General features: G+C 40.6%; 1 protein-coding gene across 1 annotated transcript in view; it reads left to right on the top strand.

Annotated features, from left to right (window-relative positions):
* The window catches only part of pax7a (paired box 7a), a 54,311-nt gene that overhangs the window by 15,985 nt on the left and 19,682 nt on the right, over nucleotides 1-18,644 (top strand). Inside the window, 1 exon segment of the mRNA XM_042506558.1 lies at nucleotides 10,059-10,258. Within this exon segment, the coding sequence (XP_042362492.1) occupies nucleotides 10,059-10,258 (200 nt within the window).

Here is an 18,644-nt window from a genome sequence, read left to right as displayed (position 1 = left end):
CAGTGGAGTATAAAAGTGTTTTTGAAATTAAATATAAATTCTATGAAGATAAGGGACTGTGCTGCATTTATCAGTATAGGGGGTGGCTGCAGTGTGACTTTGTTTGTTTTTGTTTGTGTTTTTTTTTGTAATATCACCTCCTCAGAGCTAAAAATATTTTTTTCTTGAGCCTCCCTGATTGACTTGGGAAAATGCATGACCCTCCCTTCACCGAGCCAGTTTCTGACTATGATAATGGTGTCCTTTTTTTAGAGAAAACATGCCTTTGAAAACCACTTGCAGGTTTACAAATACAACCATTTAAAGTTGAATGCCCCTCCCCTAAACAAAAATTAAAAAACATTTTGCACCGTCCTCTCCCCTCTCATAAATAATAAACGGTACCTAATGGAGCCATTTCTCTGAGGTTTCAAACCAGGTATTTTTATTTTGTTTTATTACAGAGATAACTCAGTGTCAGTATCCACGGAAATAAACTTTAGATACATAAATAAGAATCTAAAGGGACAAATACATTTTGTAAAGATAAACCTGCCCATTAATTAAATACATGCTTAGTTTATAGTTTTAATCCTGAGTTTTTATTAAAGTTTCCCTCATTCTTCCAAACTCCTCTTTCCTTCCTGGTGTCCTCTATATCACACAAACTTTTCCACAATATTTGCTGCCCAGCCTTGTCCAGAAAATTAGGAAACTTCCCTTGGGCACATAAAAATGTCCGCTGTGCATTCCTATACTGTGCCCAGTAATCTCTCTTTGGCTTTGTTGAGAAAATGATTTGTTCCTCCAGGAGACCTCGGCTCATAGCCCTGAGACGTTACTGTTTGATTTCCTGCGTAGGTTTTTAGAGCTTTTTGCTGGGGGACCAAGGCTCTGGCTCCGGTGCCATTTGGCACAGACCCCCATGGGCTCCTCTTTTTTTTAGTTTCCTGTGCTCTCTGTTAATTTCATTACTTTCGCTGTGACCTCAATTAGCAAAAACTGGAGCTCAGGCGGTGACATTCTGCTCGACAGAACAAGAAACCTGCAGCAAAGCTCAGTGTTAGTGAGACGAGAAGTGAGAGGTGACAACTGTGTTCCTAACAAGGTGCACATTTTGTGTCCTCTCAAGTCTTCATGTGACTCTGTTAGATCCTTTCTTATCTGCTTGTTCTGCGCACAGTAGGAAATGCTATGATAATTTGGCAAATAAATTAATATATGCTCACTATATGTGGGATTTTGCTATTTGTGAATGATGAAAAGTAACATATTTGCACTGATTTCCCCAAAATCTTTGTCAAAAAATGTCTTTCAATATTAAATTTTTTTTTTAAATCTAATCGTTTCACTAAACAAACAACATCTAAGAGTTATAAACAAACATACTGTTTAATATCCTAGTTTTAGTGAACCGTATATTAAAGAAAAAGAATCCCACCCTTCAAGCCCTTCACGCTTTCACACTCAGGCAGCGCAGAGGCATGGGGAGTCAATATGTCAGCGTTTATGGATGCCCTGCGGAGCTGCACAGGGCTGTCAGGCCCCTATTCATGCTCTAATGGCCCCCTGAGGAGCTCGTCTCTCCGGGCTGAAAAGGCCGGGAGGCCCAGTGGACGCCCTGTTGTTGAAGGTGAGCGTGCGCTCTCATGGACGCGCCGCGCCTTCATCCATATGACAAGAGCCATAAAAGAGCATCGCTCTCGCTGCTTCTCCCTCTCTGTCTCCTCTGCTTTCTCTTGCGTCCCCTCACCCTCCCTCCTCTCTCCCACTTTCTCCCCACCTCAAACAGAGAAAAGGGGGCTAATTGTTTGTTGTGAGAGCCAAAGATTATAGAGCCTCCCATCTTTCTTCCTCCCTTGCCTTTTTCTCCTCTTTTTCAAGCCCCCTTCTCCTTTTCTAAAGAATGTGATTCTGTCCGAGAGACAAGGGAAGAAAAGTATTGGAATTTTCTTGAGGAATGTCGACGTAAAAGAGCCTAAAACTCTGACGCTGGCCGTGAGAGGTGCTGCATTTGGAAGCAAAAGCAAGGCGACCTTTTGTATTGTCATCAAGTAGTTTATTATGAAGTCTCTGACAGCTCCTCCTTACGTTAAGTAAATTAAAAACTCTGTGCACACAAATTGTATAACTCTTGTTCACTTCTCCCTCCCTATCTTACCACTTGAAATAGGCTTTGGTTTGAGTGCCCTTGGCCCTCAGCCACCCGCTATAAAATAGTAATTGACATGATAGGCATGAGACAAAGCTGAATCCAATGACATCTGTCCATAAAGGTGAGCTGAAAATGATTTTATTTACGATAGATGGTGGATTTTTAATATCCTGATGTAAAGTTACACATCTCATCCAGATTCAATTTCAGCTAAATGTCAAATTACGGCCCGGAGAAGGTCACTGACAACCAGAGGAAATTGATGATGCATTTTGGCACATTACCAAACCCAGTAAACAGTTAACTTGATTTTGCCACATATGCGTCCTTTTTGCGAATTGTTTGGCATCGGAAAATTTTGATCTAATATATTTGAATAATTACGCTGAGGCTACGCTCACTTTTAGAGTTTTGTTTTTGTTTTCCACTTGCAGCCAGATAACTACAGGAGGAGATTATTCATAGAGAATTTGTCTTTAAACCACTCCGGTTATCGCTGTCGTCTATCTTGTATTCACACAAGGTTCCTATCTCAGATACATCCTTCGGTAAATGCCTTGAATCACATGCCTCCTTTAACTTGGCAACCCCTTTGGGATGAACAGGCAAGTGCATTAAGCAGAGATGCCGCACCATTCTCAGAAAAATGCAAATTGGGAAGTTGTTAGTTATTTGATGTTGCTGCACGATCCCCCCCGCCCCCGAAACATCCCTCCACTCCAGTGTTGGTGGTTGAATCGCATGCAGTCCTGGGGACAGGCAGGGCTGTTTATATGCAGGCCTGAAGCAGCAAAGACAGCACAGAGACAGATGCATGTCAGAGATAGCAGATCCCATCTCAGGCAGATGCCTCTTATCACAGGCCTGTTTGCATAATTAGGCCTTTTGATATTCACCCCCTCTGACTGACAAAAAGTATAATTGCAGTATCAACTACGACAAAAGGTAGGCACAAAATAAACAAGTCAACATAAATAGGGAGAAAAGACGCGGTGTTATTTTTGTCCTTTGGGAAAAAAAGAGGGAGGAAAAAACAGCATTTTAAACTAAATCTGCTGTCAGTCACAGTCAACTGGTGTGACTCGGTGCTCAGAGGCTGGTCCTGTGAATGCCTGCAAAACACAGAGCGTGAGGCCTGATTGTAATTATGCTGGAACTAATATGCTTTTCAAAATGAGCCATTATGAGCTAATGCTGCACTGCCAAAGCCCTGTCTGTTTTTGTCCCTCTGTCTTGGATAGTTTGCAAAGGTATGCCTGATATTGAGGCCATGGGTTATGATATCAGAGACAGTCTGACTGGGTTGAGCACTACTTAACTTAAGGCTAATGCTGCTCACAGGTGAGTCAGAGATGACAGATAAAACACCTGACACCTGCACTGCTGCAAAGGGGTGTCCTTTAAAATGTTTCTAATTGAGAAACCACTATTTCTGATTATTGCATTTTATTTGCACAAAGAAAGAGTGATTTTTGTTTTTATGTGTCCCTTATTTTAAAAAAGAGTTATGGTACTATATCTATTTATTTATTTATTTACTTATTTTGTATTTTGTTTGCTTTCATGGTTGATTTTGTAGATTTTTTTTGCCATTATTGATAGACATCTGGGGGAAAGTACAGATATTTACCCATTTTTTGTTTTAGTTTTTGAATTTACCCATTACAAGCTTATTTATGAGCTTATTCACCTTTTTAACTTTTTTCTTGGTGTAATGAGAGGACTTAATTTCATGCATTTTTTCCAAAATAATTTCATCGATTTTAGCTCCTACTTTTGATGATAATGCTTTATAATGAAGCCATAGATACTGTTTTTCACTCAAGACCACATTAAATAAGTATTCCACTGCTGTAAAGATGGTCTTGTTGTAAATTTGAGCTGTATATACATTAGAAAGATGCACATACTTATGCTTACACGAACAAAGAAAACAGAGAAAAGAGCTGCAGCAATTGCTTTTGCTCAAGAGGAAGAAAACCTACAACTACCAGAATGCGTTGAGCTGCACCTGACCAATAAATGCTCCAACTGGTGGGTGACTTAATAATGGATGTATTAAGACACCAATACAGCATTGGAGGCCGAGACCGTGCTCAGTCCCATGAAAGTTGCTCAGTAATGCATGAAGCCAAAAACGCTCTATTTCCATGGTAACGGGCCCATAGAGTGTTGAGACATAGCTGAACGCGTATAAATGGCTAACTCCTGAAAGAATAACTTCTGGTCGAGCGTTCTGCTAACCTGAATGGAGATAAAAATGTTTTAATCTTGCGGCTCCTCTAGACTTTCGAAATTTAATCAGCCCGAATGGATTAAACCCTTATAGTGAAACAAGTTGTTTCATTGGTGTTTTGACACTGAAAAAAAATATCCACTTATTTAGGCCCAGGGACGTCTCTCTCCCAGTGTAAGTCTATGGGGAAAAAGTCTTTTTGGGCCCAATTTGCATCACAGGACAGACCCAGACGGTGTCATTTCATTTTAGGCCACTATGTAAAATTGGCTTGAAACCGTGGCGCTGTTCCTGGGGACTTTGACATAATGCCAACTTGGTTATTTTTTTTTTATCACAGGAGGCAATATGGTGGCTGTCTGGCAACAAATGATCCCGAATTACAGTTAAATAGTAAGCAAAATATGTTTGTTAAAACATTTTTTAGGCATGAAATAGGCAACGCAGTAACAGAATATTGGCTCATATTTGATTAGAACTGATTAGTTTCACAGTTTGATTTCAGTTTTTACAACATAAGACACAATATGTCGCCCACTTCCTGTTCACACATTATCATTATTATTATTATTATTATGCTTAGGATGTTTTAGTTTTAGTGAGGTGAGAGAACGCAACACAGTTACATAAAATTTGTGTATATTTGATCAGCGCTGCCTAGTTTTCCAGTTTGATCTGAGTTTGAGGGACAGAGAGAGGCGGATGCCACTCTTAATCCGCTTCTACTCTTTGTGTCTGTGGTGGCGGGAAAAAAATTCAGAAATTATAATACAAAGCTGGTCAAAAATCAAAGTATCACTTTAAGAAATCAAATGCTCGTATTTAGCCAACATTTTCCTACAACTTGGCAGACATGAAGTTTATTGCCGTTGTCGTGTATCATAAATCTGTAACCTTACAGATCACTTGGCTAATTGCCGGCATTGAGTGGACAGCTGTCTGTTTAATCAGCATTACCTCAGCGTCTCAGGGGTAAAGGTGGAGGACTAGAGGAGTCCGAGAGGGTTGGAGGGAGGAGAAGAAGAAGAGAAGGAGGTGGGGGTGGATAAGAGGAGGGGAGGGGTTTTAGGAATCAGGGTGATGATGAGGATCCCATCTGCCTGTAGTCTGAGGAGTCTGTCTGTGGGGTCAGCAGGGGAGCATCAGAGGAGAGAGCAGCCTTTAAACCTCACAGTAACCTTAAAACTATTGACTAGCAGCGCAAGTCTTTCAAGAGCAAGAACTGTTTTATCTAAAAGGTCTGCTCAGAATTAAATAGGGGCTCATCCATGCCTTTAGAGATTATTTCTAGTATGGAATCGACCACGTTAATTCAAACATGGTTAACCAATTATGAATCACTCTCAATATGTTAAATGTGTTCATTCACTTTGCAACCATTGTTTGTTTAATAAGCGAGTTCCAGCAAAACAATTCTCCCAAACAAAACACGACTTTAACTTTTTCTCATCTCTGTCATTCGTCTGGAATAACCTGAACAAGGTGTTAGTATCAATCGGCCCTCTTTTAGTGATCCTATTGTATGTTTTAACAATTATATGTAGCTGTTGTTTCAAATGTCAGTGATGATCCTCAATTAAGCCTTTAAAATATTTCCAGTATTTTCCCAGCTGGCATTGGACGTCAGAAAGCCCATTGTCTTCCCGAAGTGGTCAGATATGGCCGCTTTGACAGTGCTTTCGATGTCAAAAACCCATCTTTCGCAGCAATATGATACGCTGTCAGACAGATCCTTTGGCAGTGTTAGGATACCCCACCAGTCAAACAGAAGGCACCAGTGCGATACATGGGTGAGCCGCTCCAGTTCTTAATGTGGTCAGACGCACCTGTCACAGGCATGTGACGAGCTGCTGGACAGCAACAGTTTAAAACACTGCAGGTAACAATGTAATATTGGAGCTTTAAAGTCCCTATACAGCAGGCAGGTGGATGGATCCAAAAAACCCCAGACTTTCACCCGGGAGCCCAGTGTTTGCTTTCCATATGAATGCAGAGCCAAAGCATGACGTTTTTTTCTAAACCTAACCTTATCGCATACTTTTGTTGACATCCCAACGTTGGTTGTGACATCCAGGAACATCAGCAGCAGATGCAGGAAGATGCTTAGCATGTAATATGTAGACATGTAGTCCACTGACAAAGCGGTGATATGTGACAGCTTGGGATGAGAATGTGTTCTGAAAAAAATGAAAATCAGGTTGGCAATATTTTAAATGTAACATAATTTAACAACAAAATGTTATGCAGAGTTTACATGATATTGTCACATTTAGTATGTTGGATTTTGGTATTTATTTATTTTATTTTGTTTGTTATTTAGTTAATAACTTAAAATACATTTTTGTTATTCTACTTGAAGGTGACAAGGACATGAGACCCTTGGACATTGGAATTCAGTTACCTAACAACACAAGTTAAGATTAACAAAATATTAATGTAATCTGTTGTCAGTATTTTACGCCAAATTGGCGTTGGTAAAAGGAATTGTCCTGACATTAAATTCTTCTAACCTATTTTGGTACTTTTACTCAAGTATCTTACTTAAGTACAAATTTGAACTACTTAACTTAAATATTTTAATGTCATGCCATTTTCTACTTAAACTTCACTACAGAGGAAAATATTGTACATTTTATACCACTACAAGTATTTTATAACTGAAGTTACTTAACATATTTTTTGCACACAAAGCATATCCCAAGTGCAGCTGAAACAATTAGTTGATTGATTAGAAGATATACTGGCAACTATATTGATAATAATTTTTCTTTTCCCATGCAAACATATTTCATGGTTTCAGCTTCTCAGATGTGTTGCTTTTCCTTTTAATTATTTTTATTTATTTATTAAATTAATTTATTTTCTTTATTGAGTACTTTTTTAACACTTCTTCAAACACCTTTTCCTTGGCGAACTTGCATCCTGTACTTACAGTACTTGCAACATTTTAAAAACAGGACTGTTACTTGTAACAGAGTTTTTTTACAGTGTGTTTTTAGTACTTTTACTTAAGTAAAGGATCTACTTCCTTCACTACTGCTTGTATTGAAGCCATCTTATTTACAAGTCATGACATTCATTACAGTCTAGGTTAAGGTAGCTTTTACTCAAGTCATACCCTGTTTTATTTCTAATCTTAATCAAGCACTTACCTAGACAAAGCAATGCGCAAACCTGATTAATTCCTTTTTGTAATGGGCACGATTCTAAATCAATATTGGGGGAAAAACCTCAGAGGGCCCCTGGAGGAGAGTACACGGCAGTAATCGTGCCCACTGGATGGCACATAATTAGATTCTAATTGGACGATAAGTAATGAAACAAGGCATGAGTGGTTTATCGATATCCCATGAACCTGTGAATGTAATTACCGCAGTCATATTATACAAAGGTCTAATCAGAGTGTACCTTTTTGTGGCTTGCGGACTATTAAGGAATTGACCTCAACAGCCCTGCAGGGACTTTGCTCACTGAGTCTCATTTTGTCTGTGATTGTTAACAGTGGCAGAGGGAAAAAGAGGACATGAAATCAAGATTTTAAAGTGGTTTTGTCATCAAAAAAGACTGAAAAAATTGCTTTCTGTCTTTATACCAGTTTGTAAGTCGTCTTCTTTTTAGACGGACTGTTGTAACGTGACTGTGTAATAACCAGAAGTCAGTGTCTGTCTTCCATCAACATGGAGAGCAGCCATGTGTTTCTGTCTTCTGTTCGCCAAATGTAGTCGGCATATAGATGAGTTTTACGTCCAACCCCAGTCCCAGTTGGCCCCATACAGCGTGTGCCATTTTCCATTTTCCCTTGCTCATTACAGGCAGGGCTGTTGACCTTGTGCTTCTGGTTCATGTACAAGAGCAGATGTGTTGGCTCTGCGGGGCTTAATGGTGAGCAGCAGTACAAGCTATTGTCTGTTGAGGTTTATCAGTCATTAGCCTGATAGCATGCTAAATGTGACACAGATTGCCACAGCGGTTTACTCGCAACATAAAGTCTTACGAAAGCACCTCAAACAAAGGGCGAGGAAAAGAAAATAATTTGAGGAGGAGAGAGGACTTTGGTGTCTTTCTCCGAGCCCCCTTGAGTATGTGTCTACTCTGGCCCCCACGACGTCTCCCTGTAGGACACAGAGGTGACTTTGGAAAGTGATCTGCACACTGCCACGCTGGTCTCAAGTGTCGTCATGGCAAGTTACCGGGCAAATGGATATACGCATCCTCATGAAAACCAACAAAGGGATAGGTGGTGTATGTACATATTCAACTTTGTATGTTCAAGGGTGTTCTGCGGCGGAGTGAGCCCGTGCTTCAAGAATCAATCTTTATTAAAAAGGATAAGACTGAAGAATTGATTTAATGAATGCGGCCTCATGTCCTGCGGCCACATGTAATCCGCAGAGAATCATTGAGCATGAGCTCAGGGGGACAAAAATGTTCGTAGAAGACTCATAGAGTGGCCTGTAATGATAGTCTCCATATAATCCCATAATTCCTTGTTTAATTAAACTCTGGAGCTGGCCTTGAGACTCCGCCAGCTCTGTTGCTCTTTTGTTCTCACAGTTGTTATTTGGAGGCTAGGTTTGAGTATTCTTTTGTCCACTTATGTTGAAAGATGGGACTGGAGTGAGCTATAAACAGAGATCGGAGCTGTAAGACAATGAATTAGATGGTAGGAGCTCAGTGAGATGTGCAGGTGAGCGTTATAGTTTTCATTCGAGCTGAATAACGCAGGGCCTCTGTCAGAAGCAGAAATCTCTCCATACACCCTCTCCTTCAATATCTCCCTTTATTTTCCCTCTCCCACACTTTCTGGACTGTGCATGATGCAATCCAACTAGGCCTGGAGCAACACTGGCACATCATGCCGCCTTGTCAATGTCTCAATGAGGAAATTATGAAAATATGAATTTTATGACATGAAATGAAAAGGGCCATGTAGTTTGAATAGACATGCAGAGGAGGTGAAAATGATGCAATTTTCTAAATTCAGTTATAATGGTAATGTGCAATGGTAATGCGTATTTGCTGTCAAAAATTTCCCTGTCGGCCCGGATTGTACAGCTTTGTGCTGTATCTATATTCCTCGAGCAAAAATTCAGCTTAGTTGAATGCCTAAAAAGTAATGTAAAATATGTTCTAATTCATTTAATGACAGCAGATGGAAACACATGGGGCTGAATGGTTTTGGTGTGATATTGTGTTCTATTTTATACACTTTGGCTGAGCTGTGTACGAGCAGTGTGCCCTGGGCCAATGAGAGAGAAAAGCAGGGTGAGGAGCAGCAAGGTGGCCTGTGCAGATTAACCCCTCTACCCACCGACACCCCCGCTCCCCCTCAGCCCTCTGCCTCGACAGCCTCTGGGGCCCCTCACAGAGGCAGGATTGTGTATCAGGGCCTACTCTATATTAAATAAATATCCACAGATTAAGATAATATTCTCCCAGTTGTATATCCAGAGAGGAGTCGCTGTCATTTGAATCCTCTGTGTTGCCAGTCCCCGCTCTCTGGAGCAACAAAAGATCCTCCAAAAATGCAGATAATGCTGTTAGAGCTCCTTCTCGATCAGCTGCAGCTCACAATTGATGCTATTTTCTACAGACAGCCCTCAGTTAATTCACACAAAGCACTCCTTAACTTGATTTCAGTCCGTGATCACATAGATGGCCTCTCGGTCTCTTTCTTTTTCACCTCAGGTAACCGCACAGACGAGGGTTCAGATGTGGACTCAGAGCCCGACCTGCCCCTTAAGAGGAAGCAGAGACGCAGTCGCACCACTTTCACCGCCGAGCAGCTGGAGGAGCTGGAGAAGGCTTTTGAAAGGACACATTACCCAGACATCTACACCAGAGAGGAGCTGGCTCAGAGGACAAAACTCACAGAGGCCAGAGTACAGGTTAGACAAACTGCTGACAGCACCAATGATGTCAATTCACCCCGCTTATTAATACATATACAAACATATGGTCTTCAGTACTGGGAAGAGTACTTCTGAAATGTAATAGGTAACAGATTATTATAGTTACCTTGTTAAAACATATGAAAAAAATACTGCTGCTATTTTAATTACCTCACCAAAGTAATTTTACTTATTACATTTGAATGCCTCTATAACAAATATTTTATTCTGGGTGATAAATCTGATGGTTTCACATCGAACATTTTCAACGCTGGTAAACAAACTTCACACTATACACTGATGTTAGAGTCCTTCTCTGATTTCAGAAGGATAGTGCTGTTGAATATCCAGCACTGAAAGACATTCTCCAACATCATGGCCTCACACCTTGGCATGGTCAGCTGGTTGCAGCCAGCCATGGCAGTCTTTGTTGCTTAGAACGATAATTATTGGTGTGATTGACAGATGAGACATAGTGCAAATTCAAGAACCAATCAAAAACAGTGCTCAAAATTTGAACACATGCTGCCACAACTGTCCCAACGATGTTGTCTAGGAATATTCCTGCATGCCTAAAAGATGTAAGGCAACAAAATTAATGTTATATTGTACATATAAACATTTTACCAAAAAAATATATGGATGTAACGATCAATATTTTGATAAGTAATTTAATTACATGCTTTTTCTCACTAACTCTAAGAGATTACAGTTTATTTTGTAATTTCAATACATTACGCCAATACTTGTAAGTACTTACTTTCCGACAAAATATACAACTCTAAAACTTTCTACCAAAGACATTGTGTCTGAAAAGATAAATCGCTAATAACGAGATTCACCATCATTGTACTGGTGTGGACAGGGACGCACCATCAGAAGAAGCAAGCCAGGCAAATGCTTGGGCCCCCCAAAAGAATTTGGAAAAAAGGGGCCCCTGATGGCCACTCATATTGGCCCATTTTGCAATGACATCTATAACCCCCTTAAACCTTCCCAGTGCACCGCTGCTGCCCCAAAGAGCCTCTTTTAGCTCAGTATGACCTCGATGGGCCTTGATGGGCTTCTTTGCCTGGGGGCCCCCCAGAGTTGGGGATTGCCACTGGTTGTGGAGGCAGAAATTTCAGAGATGTGTGTCTCAAAACTTGGACAAATAAAACTGAAGCTATCTGCATGGCTAGAGGGAAATGAGGAATTATGTTTTTTTTGCATGTCAGATGCTTTAAATACGTGTATTTTAACTAATGCTAGCTGTAAAAACTTAACTTGACAACAACATGTTGTAGTCGCTCAGTGCTGAAACTCATGAAGAACAAGAGGCTCACACTGTGTTTCGCCTGGTGCAGGCCTTGCATGGATCTGTGCTGCCTGAACACCAAATACCATAATTCCCGTAAACACAGGGCATAAGATATCAAATTTTATGCTCTGAAAACTTTTACCCAAAGCGATTATTTACTCATCAGGAGGATGTTGCCCTTTTTACCGTACTGTTCATGTATTGCTGCTTATCATTCATGTTGGAGATGTTTGAGAGAAAAACTCCCCATCTTCACACCTCAGACCTTCAGACTGTCTGACAGCACGGGTGCCCCTGCAGTTGCATGTAAGATTGAAGGAAGATATGTACAGTAGAGTTATGGCAGCAGCTGTTCTTCCAAAGACGGAGAGAGGGAGAAAAAAAAGAGGAGAGGAGAGAAAGGGAATGCATTCCTGATGGATTTCTCATTTCGGCCTTTGGCCAGGATCTCATCCCATCACTTTCAAGCTCGCCGCTGCTTGTAAAACCCTCCACATATCACACAGGGTTCCTCATCCTCTCCAGGGACCCTGTGCCCCGACAACAACATTAATCAATCAGCCGCTAGTAAAAAAAAAAAGAAAGAAGGGTCTGGGGCACTCCTCTCCTCTTACCACAGTCGTTCACACTCCCTCTGAACCCCCCAAACTCCTCACCGCATGCTAACTGTTCATCACACTACAAACATGCAGTTGGGGTAACTAATTCCACACATGTCTTTGTCCATCTTGAAACCCCCCAACACGCAAGGATGTCCTGCATGTCTGAGTGTTTAATGCCTCACTCAAGGGAGGAGAAATTTATCTCATGGCTGTTAAAAGGCCATATATTAGTTTTTCTTTTAGGGTGTAAATGTGGACAGGAGGTTGAAGAACTGAAAGCATCTACTCTAATACATTTTCATAATAAGTTTTTGGAAAATAAATTCAATTTTACAGTTTGTAAACTGAGTTCCAACAATCTTAATATGGTTTCATACAGCCGCATAATTGTCCAAACCACATTTTTCGCTTATTTTTAAATGCGATGCACGAATGCATCAGTCTAGTGCAAGTCAAAGTCATCACGGAGGACAGCAACACCTCAGGTTTGAAAACAAAATCCACTCTTGTATTAGCGCTACCTGCGTATTTCTGGAGCCTGACAAAAATATCTAAACATGAAAGCAGGAGAGGGAAGAAAGGAAGAAGACGGAGTGACTGCTGTGTGTTTGCCGTTAGATAATAGACTTAAATGATGTCATGTGAAAACCTGAGGAATTTGAGTCATGGCTATAATTTGTTAATGCTATTTTCCTCGTAATCTAATTCTTAAAGGCTTTGAAAGTCTCAAAAGGTCAACTCAAACTTAATTTTCGGAGAAGGTTACGAGGTAAGGGGCTCTGGTAGCCAAAATAAATAATGCCTAAAGTTAAAACGGAGTTTGGTAAAGCATGATGTGGATCTATGACTATAACATAAGACTGATTGTTTCAATTCATCTCAAAGGAATCATTGTTCTTTCAGCTACTACTAAAAAAAATCACATAAAGATCAACATCGAAAGCTTTTAATGAAGAATAAGATTATAAAGATGAATTAGATCTGGAAGAATTTGGTTTAAATGTGAATTTGATAGTGTGTGCATGTGGGCGTTCTGAAAATGTCCACCAGCTGGGCTCTCACATAGGTGCCCAAAAGGCCCATCACAGGGCAGCAGAGAGGAGACCCTTTGGCCTGAGAGCAAAGCTTCTCCAGCACAGCTGCAATGACGCATCTTCCAGATGTCGTTTGCAGACAAACTGGTGTTTGGGGCTGAGAGAGAAAGTAAAAGCAGGGGGTGTCGGAGCTCACACAGACTCATATTTTAACTCGTGTCTGCGGTTATGGTTCTGTGTTACCCGTTAGTCATTAAACATGGTGATAATGTGCAGAGCAGTTTTTTCCAGGTTGGATTCAGAAGCAAACTGCACCCGCGCTCTGCCGCCAGCACCCAGAGCTGTGTTGTAAATTAAAGTGCTAGATTCTTGTGGAAGTGATGAGTGTTTGGCTTAGCGCTGACTCACAACCTAAACTCATAAACAGAGCTAACTCCCTTGTGTCTGCCCTCGCCTGCCATTTTAAGACCCTTTCACCATCCATCTTTATCAGCCCCGCTGCCCCTTTCAGCAGAGCTACCAGCGCTGCTTCGCTACCACAAGCCATGCAATGGTTTTATCACCCCAACTGACAAATTGTGCGATATGATCCGTATCTCTCAGCAATTAGTTCCAGGCTGTCTCAGTGGGAGGGGACACTGCCACGTCTACCTTCAGTATGTGCTCCACTGATGCAGTGTGCGCTGCCACTTTCCATCTGATAACCCCTCAGTTTTAACAGGAGCGGGCGGAAGAGCCACTCCATGAGCTATTAGACGAGAGGGCATTATTATTGTCTGCTCAGAGTGGACCAGGTGGGGGTGGCGATCAGGGGTGCAGGCAATAGGCTGCGGGCCGCTGTAAATCAGCGCTCACAGATGAAGCAAATTACATTCTCTATTTAGACTGAAGTTTTTAAGAGAGTGACTCCTGAGTCTCGGCTGAGGCTCATCATCTCAGCACGCCGCCTCCGGCTCACTTTACCGAATCTGTCACATAGATCCTCTTTCATTACCAATAAACATTCTGCATGTAGCTATTATACTCTGTAGAATCTAATAAGGTATAAGCATTGCTTTTTACGAAGCGTGCAAATCAATTTGAAAAGTTTCTCTCTTTATCTGCGGCTTGTGCTGGACTGTCAATGCAGTGGAATGAGCACAGAGAAAAGACCTGTATGTGCACAGGTTTTTATAGCTTTTTGTGAAAGACCAGTCCTGTGTCCTCGAAATTACATTTAAAATTATGTTTAACTAATCTGAAATAGCAAATGTGCTTTGAGAGAGACATTTTGAAGGAAGTGTAGAGCTTGGCGAATCATGTTTTCCTTGACTTAGTGAGGAAGTGTTGCTAATTAATGTACCTGGCAAGTCACAAAATGTTGACAGTGAACGTATCAGGAAAATGTTCACCAATGACGTATTTCAATTATTTTCCACCAAAATAAACAATCTTCGGATATATTGTCCATTCAGTGACTACAAGTGGTGGATAAAGTATCTGAAAGCCATACTTGAGTAAAAATACAGATTTCTTACCAGAAAATGACTTTGGTAGAAAGTAAAGTCACCTATCAGAATAATACTTGAGTAAACATCTAAAAGTATCTGACATTTACTGTACTTAAGTATCAAAAGTAATTTATGATATTAAATGCAGTTACGTATTGAAAGTAAAAATACAAGTAAAAGTTTACTTCTCTGTAAAATGAACATCCCTGAAAACAGAGTGTACATTGCACATGAAGAAAAGCAAGTTGTGTTTTTTTATAACTTATAGCTATAAACCTTTAAAACCTGGAGTGACTTCACTTTTCTTGAGCTGCTTTCAGACTTCTTTCACAGGTATTTAAACCTTTAAACCTTGAGCAAATTAGTGTGATTTCCTTCAGAAACATGGGTAATAAGGCAGTGAGCAAACTGGTAAGAAATGTTCCGCAAACTGCAAAAAAATTAGTTGACTTTTTTTTTTTTAAAGCAAGGGGAAAAAAGATAAAAGCTAAGGATATTTTTTTCATAGTTATCATAATTACAATTACATATTTAAAATCACATAACAGAATTGTAAGTACTTTTTCCTGGTCATCTCCTTTTTTTTCCTTTTTTAAAATATAAAATATCGGGTAATTTTCCTATACTTTTTAATAAATTCTTGTTAATTTTTCAGTCATTTCTTCTTTGGTTCTTCATTGCCTTCTCACGTATTTGAAGGAAATCAGGGCAATTTGCTAAAGCTTTAAAGGGTTAAAGAACAAAATCCAGTTTTTCCCTCCCACCTATTTCTATTTCTATTTATCCATCCCCTCCTTACTTCCTTCCTTCCTTTCCTAATTTGTAGTGAGTTACTAAAATGCTTAGGGCTGGAATAAAACTAAGCTGACAGAAATATAAAAACTCAAGTAAAGTACAGATACTTCCAAAAAAGTACTGGAAGTTCTATAAAGGAGCATAATTCCTGAGTCTGGGCATGAACCCGAGGTTCTCATGACAAAGTCCTGCACTTTGTAAGCCCGTTATCCTCCATACTAAGCCTGCATGGTACATGAATGTGTTGTTTTGTTTCCTGTAAGAAACATTGTAATCCCGGCAGCTATTGCGTTTTTAAACGACAAAATAAAGAAAGCAGTTTAGTAACGTACAAATGTAATTTCTAGGAGACAGGGTTGGACAGACCATTGCAAGCAAATTCAAACTCACGCTTTTAAACAAGTTTTCATCGCAGCAAGTTGAAATGTAATCCCATAGGGAGGTATCAGGAGGTACTACACAATTTCCTGATTGTTATAATATCAGTCGAGTACCAGCGGCAAGAGAGGAAAACACAATGGAGCCGAGTGGTGACAACCAAACCCAACAGGCAACTGTATTCCCGCCAGTATGGGTTTATGTTTCATAAAGGAATAAATAGGATTTGTGTAGATTGTAGGGGAGAAATTGTTGCAATGCATCAGTGTGAATGTTCTAACAGTTTCTTATTATTAGAATTTAAATGACTTTGGTACAGTGCTTCTGTACTCCTGATACTTATCAAGCTAATCCCACTCTCCTCTCAAATTCACACTCCTAGCTACTTTAATTAGCATAGTGCCAGTCTGGAAGGCAAGCAGGGAGGGAATCAGAGAGAGAGAGAGAGAGGGGAAAGAAGAGGGGAAGGAGAGAGGAGGATGAGGAGGAGGAGGGGGGGTATTGCGTGGTATGAGACAGAAGAGGATTTGTATGTTGAGGCTGGTTGCATCACCCCTCTGTGTTTTTGTGGATATGAAGTCAGCAGCACATTTTGTTTTGTCATTATCTCGGCTCTTGGTATTCATCTACCGAATGTTGCAAATTGGCTCCAGAAAGGCGTCACACATTCAGCGCTCGTCTTTGACGAAATAATTCATGGAGGATTGTCTGAACGGGGGGAATTCTGAAATATGAGTGATCCTATTTAAGAGAAACAACACAGAGAGGTTTTTCACTGCAGTGCAGTGTCACACGTTTATGATGTTTGTGAGTGCATGTTATCACTGATCAGTGATAAGGAAATGCAAAACGCCAGTTGATTGCTAGGAATTGATTCTGTCGGCTGAGGGTGAATGGGAGATTAAAGGCAAATGAAGCAATGCAATCTGGGGGCTAAAAATGTGAATGTGTGTTATCCGATTGAGGTTTGCAGCCAGACCCTCTTCTGCTCCACAACAACCTTCACTCTCCTCCAACCCCAAGCCTTCCTGCTGTCTTACAAGCTCGACTTAAGATGCTACTCCCATCCTCCCTGCCTCCCAAAACTTTCCCCATAACCACTCATAGATGCAGTGCATACGTCTTCCAAGTGCACTGGATGCAGGGAAACCTTTTAGTCCGTGAAGAGGAAACAGAAGTGAGCCACACGAACTCGTCGGCACACTTGTAGGTAGATTGCGGAGACATGGAGGAGCGCCGCAGCTCTCTGTACTGCAGAGAATTAAACCGGATTGGGGAGAGCAGAGGAGAATCTGTGGTCCAAGGTGACTTTGTGATCAGGTTCCAGAGCGCAGCCTCAAATCCTCAGCTTCAGGCTGTGTGTTAGTCTGTGTGAGAGCAAGTGTGTGCACATAATGTATGCATGTGTGTGATAGCGTATGGGCACTCGTGCGCATGTCTGTCACCACTTGTGTGTTTATCCCAGTCTGTGCTGAGAGCCGGACAATTGTCCACTCAGACGGTGATGCATGCCCATACATTAAAGTGGACACAGTGCACACTAACTCATAGGGGCTGCAGCCTGTTTGGTAATTTAGGTAAGTTTGTTGTGTTAACATTAAAGCAAGTCTGTTTAACGCCTGTGAATACTGTAAATTCCATAAATTATATGGAAACTCTTAATTAACTATGTCTTTTCTGACAGCTAAAGGGACTGTGATCAGACAACCCTGCCCTCTTGAAATAATATTTGTAGTCCACAAATTCAATTATTCTATCAAAATGATAAGGAAAGGTCACAAAATGTTTATCCTGAAAGTGTGAGTCAAATTTTTGTCTTTTATCTTAAGTCACTTGGTTCAGGTTCAGGAAACATCGGGGTCTTGGTTCAATATTGAAAATATCAACAGCAGCTTAAAGTAGGAGACACAAGACTTTATCAGCTTAACCAAACACACAATCTTTGTGCAATTATAACAATTGCAAAACAGTTAAGTTGTTTGTAAATGTACTTTTAAGGAAGGTTTAATCAGAAAGGACACATGCTAAAAGATGACAACCAAGAGATGACACGTTCCTGTATAATGACAGGCCCGATCCTACATGAACCCACATGGTCTTTGTCTAAACCTGACCAGACCCCAAACCACAGCAGAAATTTGGTTCTAAGCCTAATTAAAAACCAAATTGCCACTGCAAAAAATACAAATATGTATTAAAATTAAAACATCTGTTACAAGCTTAAGTCAACTTAAGTGCTTCTTAGTGCTGTAACAGACATTTGTGAAACAATCTCGCAAACCTGACCTGATTGAAGCCTGAAGGGGTTTTGAGAAATTTCAGCCCGGCCTGAACCTTGCCGGTTGGGTCATGCACAGTCGGATTCAGGCAGAGAAGTAAAACTGTAGTTTTATTCAAAATGAGTCTGTTTGTTACAGGGTTACTGTTAGATGCAATATAACATGATGGAAATTTTTGACATACATACGTAATTTACATAATCTTAGGTTAGAATAAGTCAAGGTTGACTTCTGGTTTCACACAGGAGATGAAGAGTTATCTCCTGGGTGAAAGTCCTGTGTTTGTTTGACCCATCCATCCACCCTGACTTCCATCCTATGTGGACTTTCTCACTCTTTACGCAAAATCAGTTACTCTGAGCATCTAACATTGCCTCAGATAGGTTTACATCAGGGTTAGTTGAAAGCCTGGTGCGTCTCATACAGACACTAAAGGAACCTTGTGCGTTTGTATCAGACATCGAAAGGTGTGATAGAGCATCAATTTTTAAAGAAATTTCAAAGC

Source organism: Plectropomus leopardus, chromosome 2, assembly GCF_008729295.1.
Source record: "Plectropomus leopardus isolate mb chromosome 2, YSFRI_Pleo_2.0, whole genome shotgun sequence".
Lineage (NCBI taxonomy): Eukaryota > Metazoa > Chordata > Actinopteri > Perciformes > Serranidae > Plectropomus > Plectropomus leopardus.
This window is presented reverse-complemented; position numbering and strand designations above follow the sequence as displayed.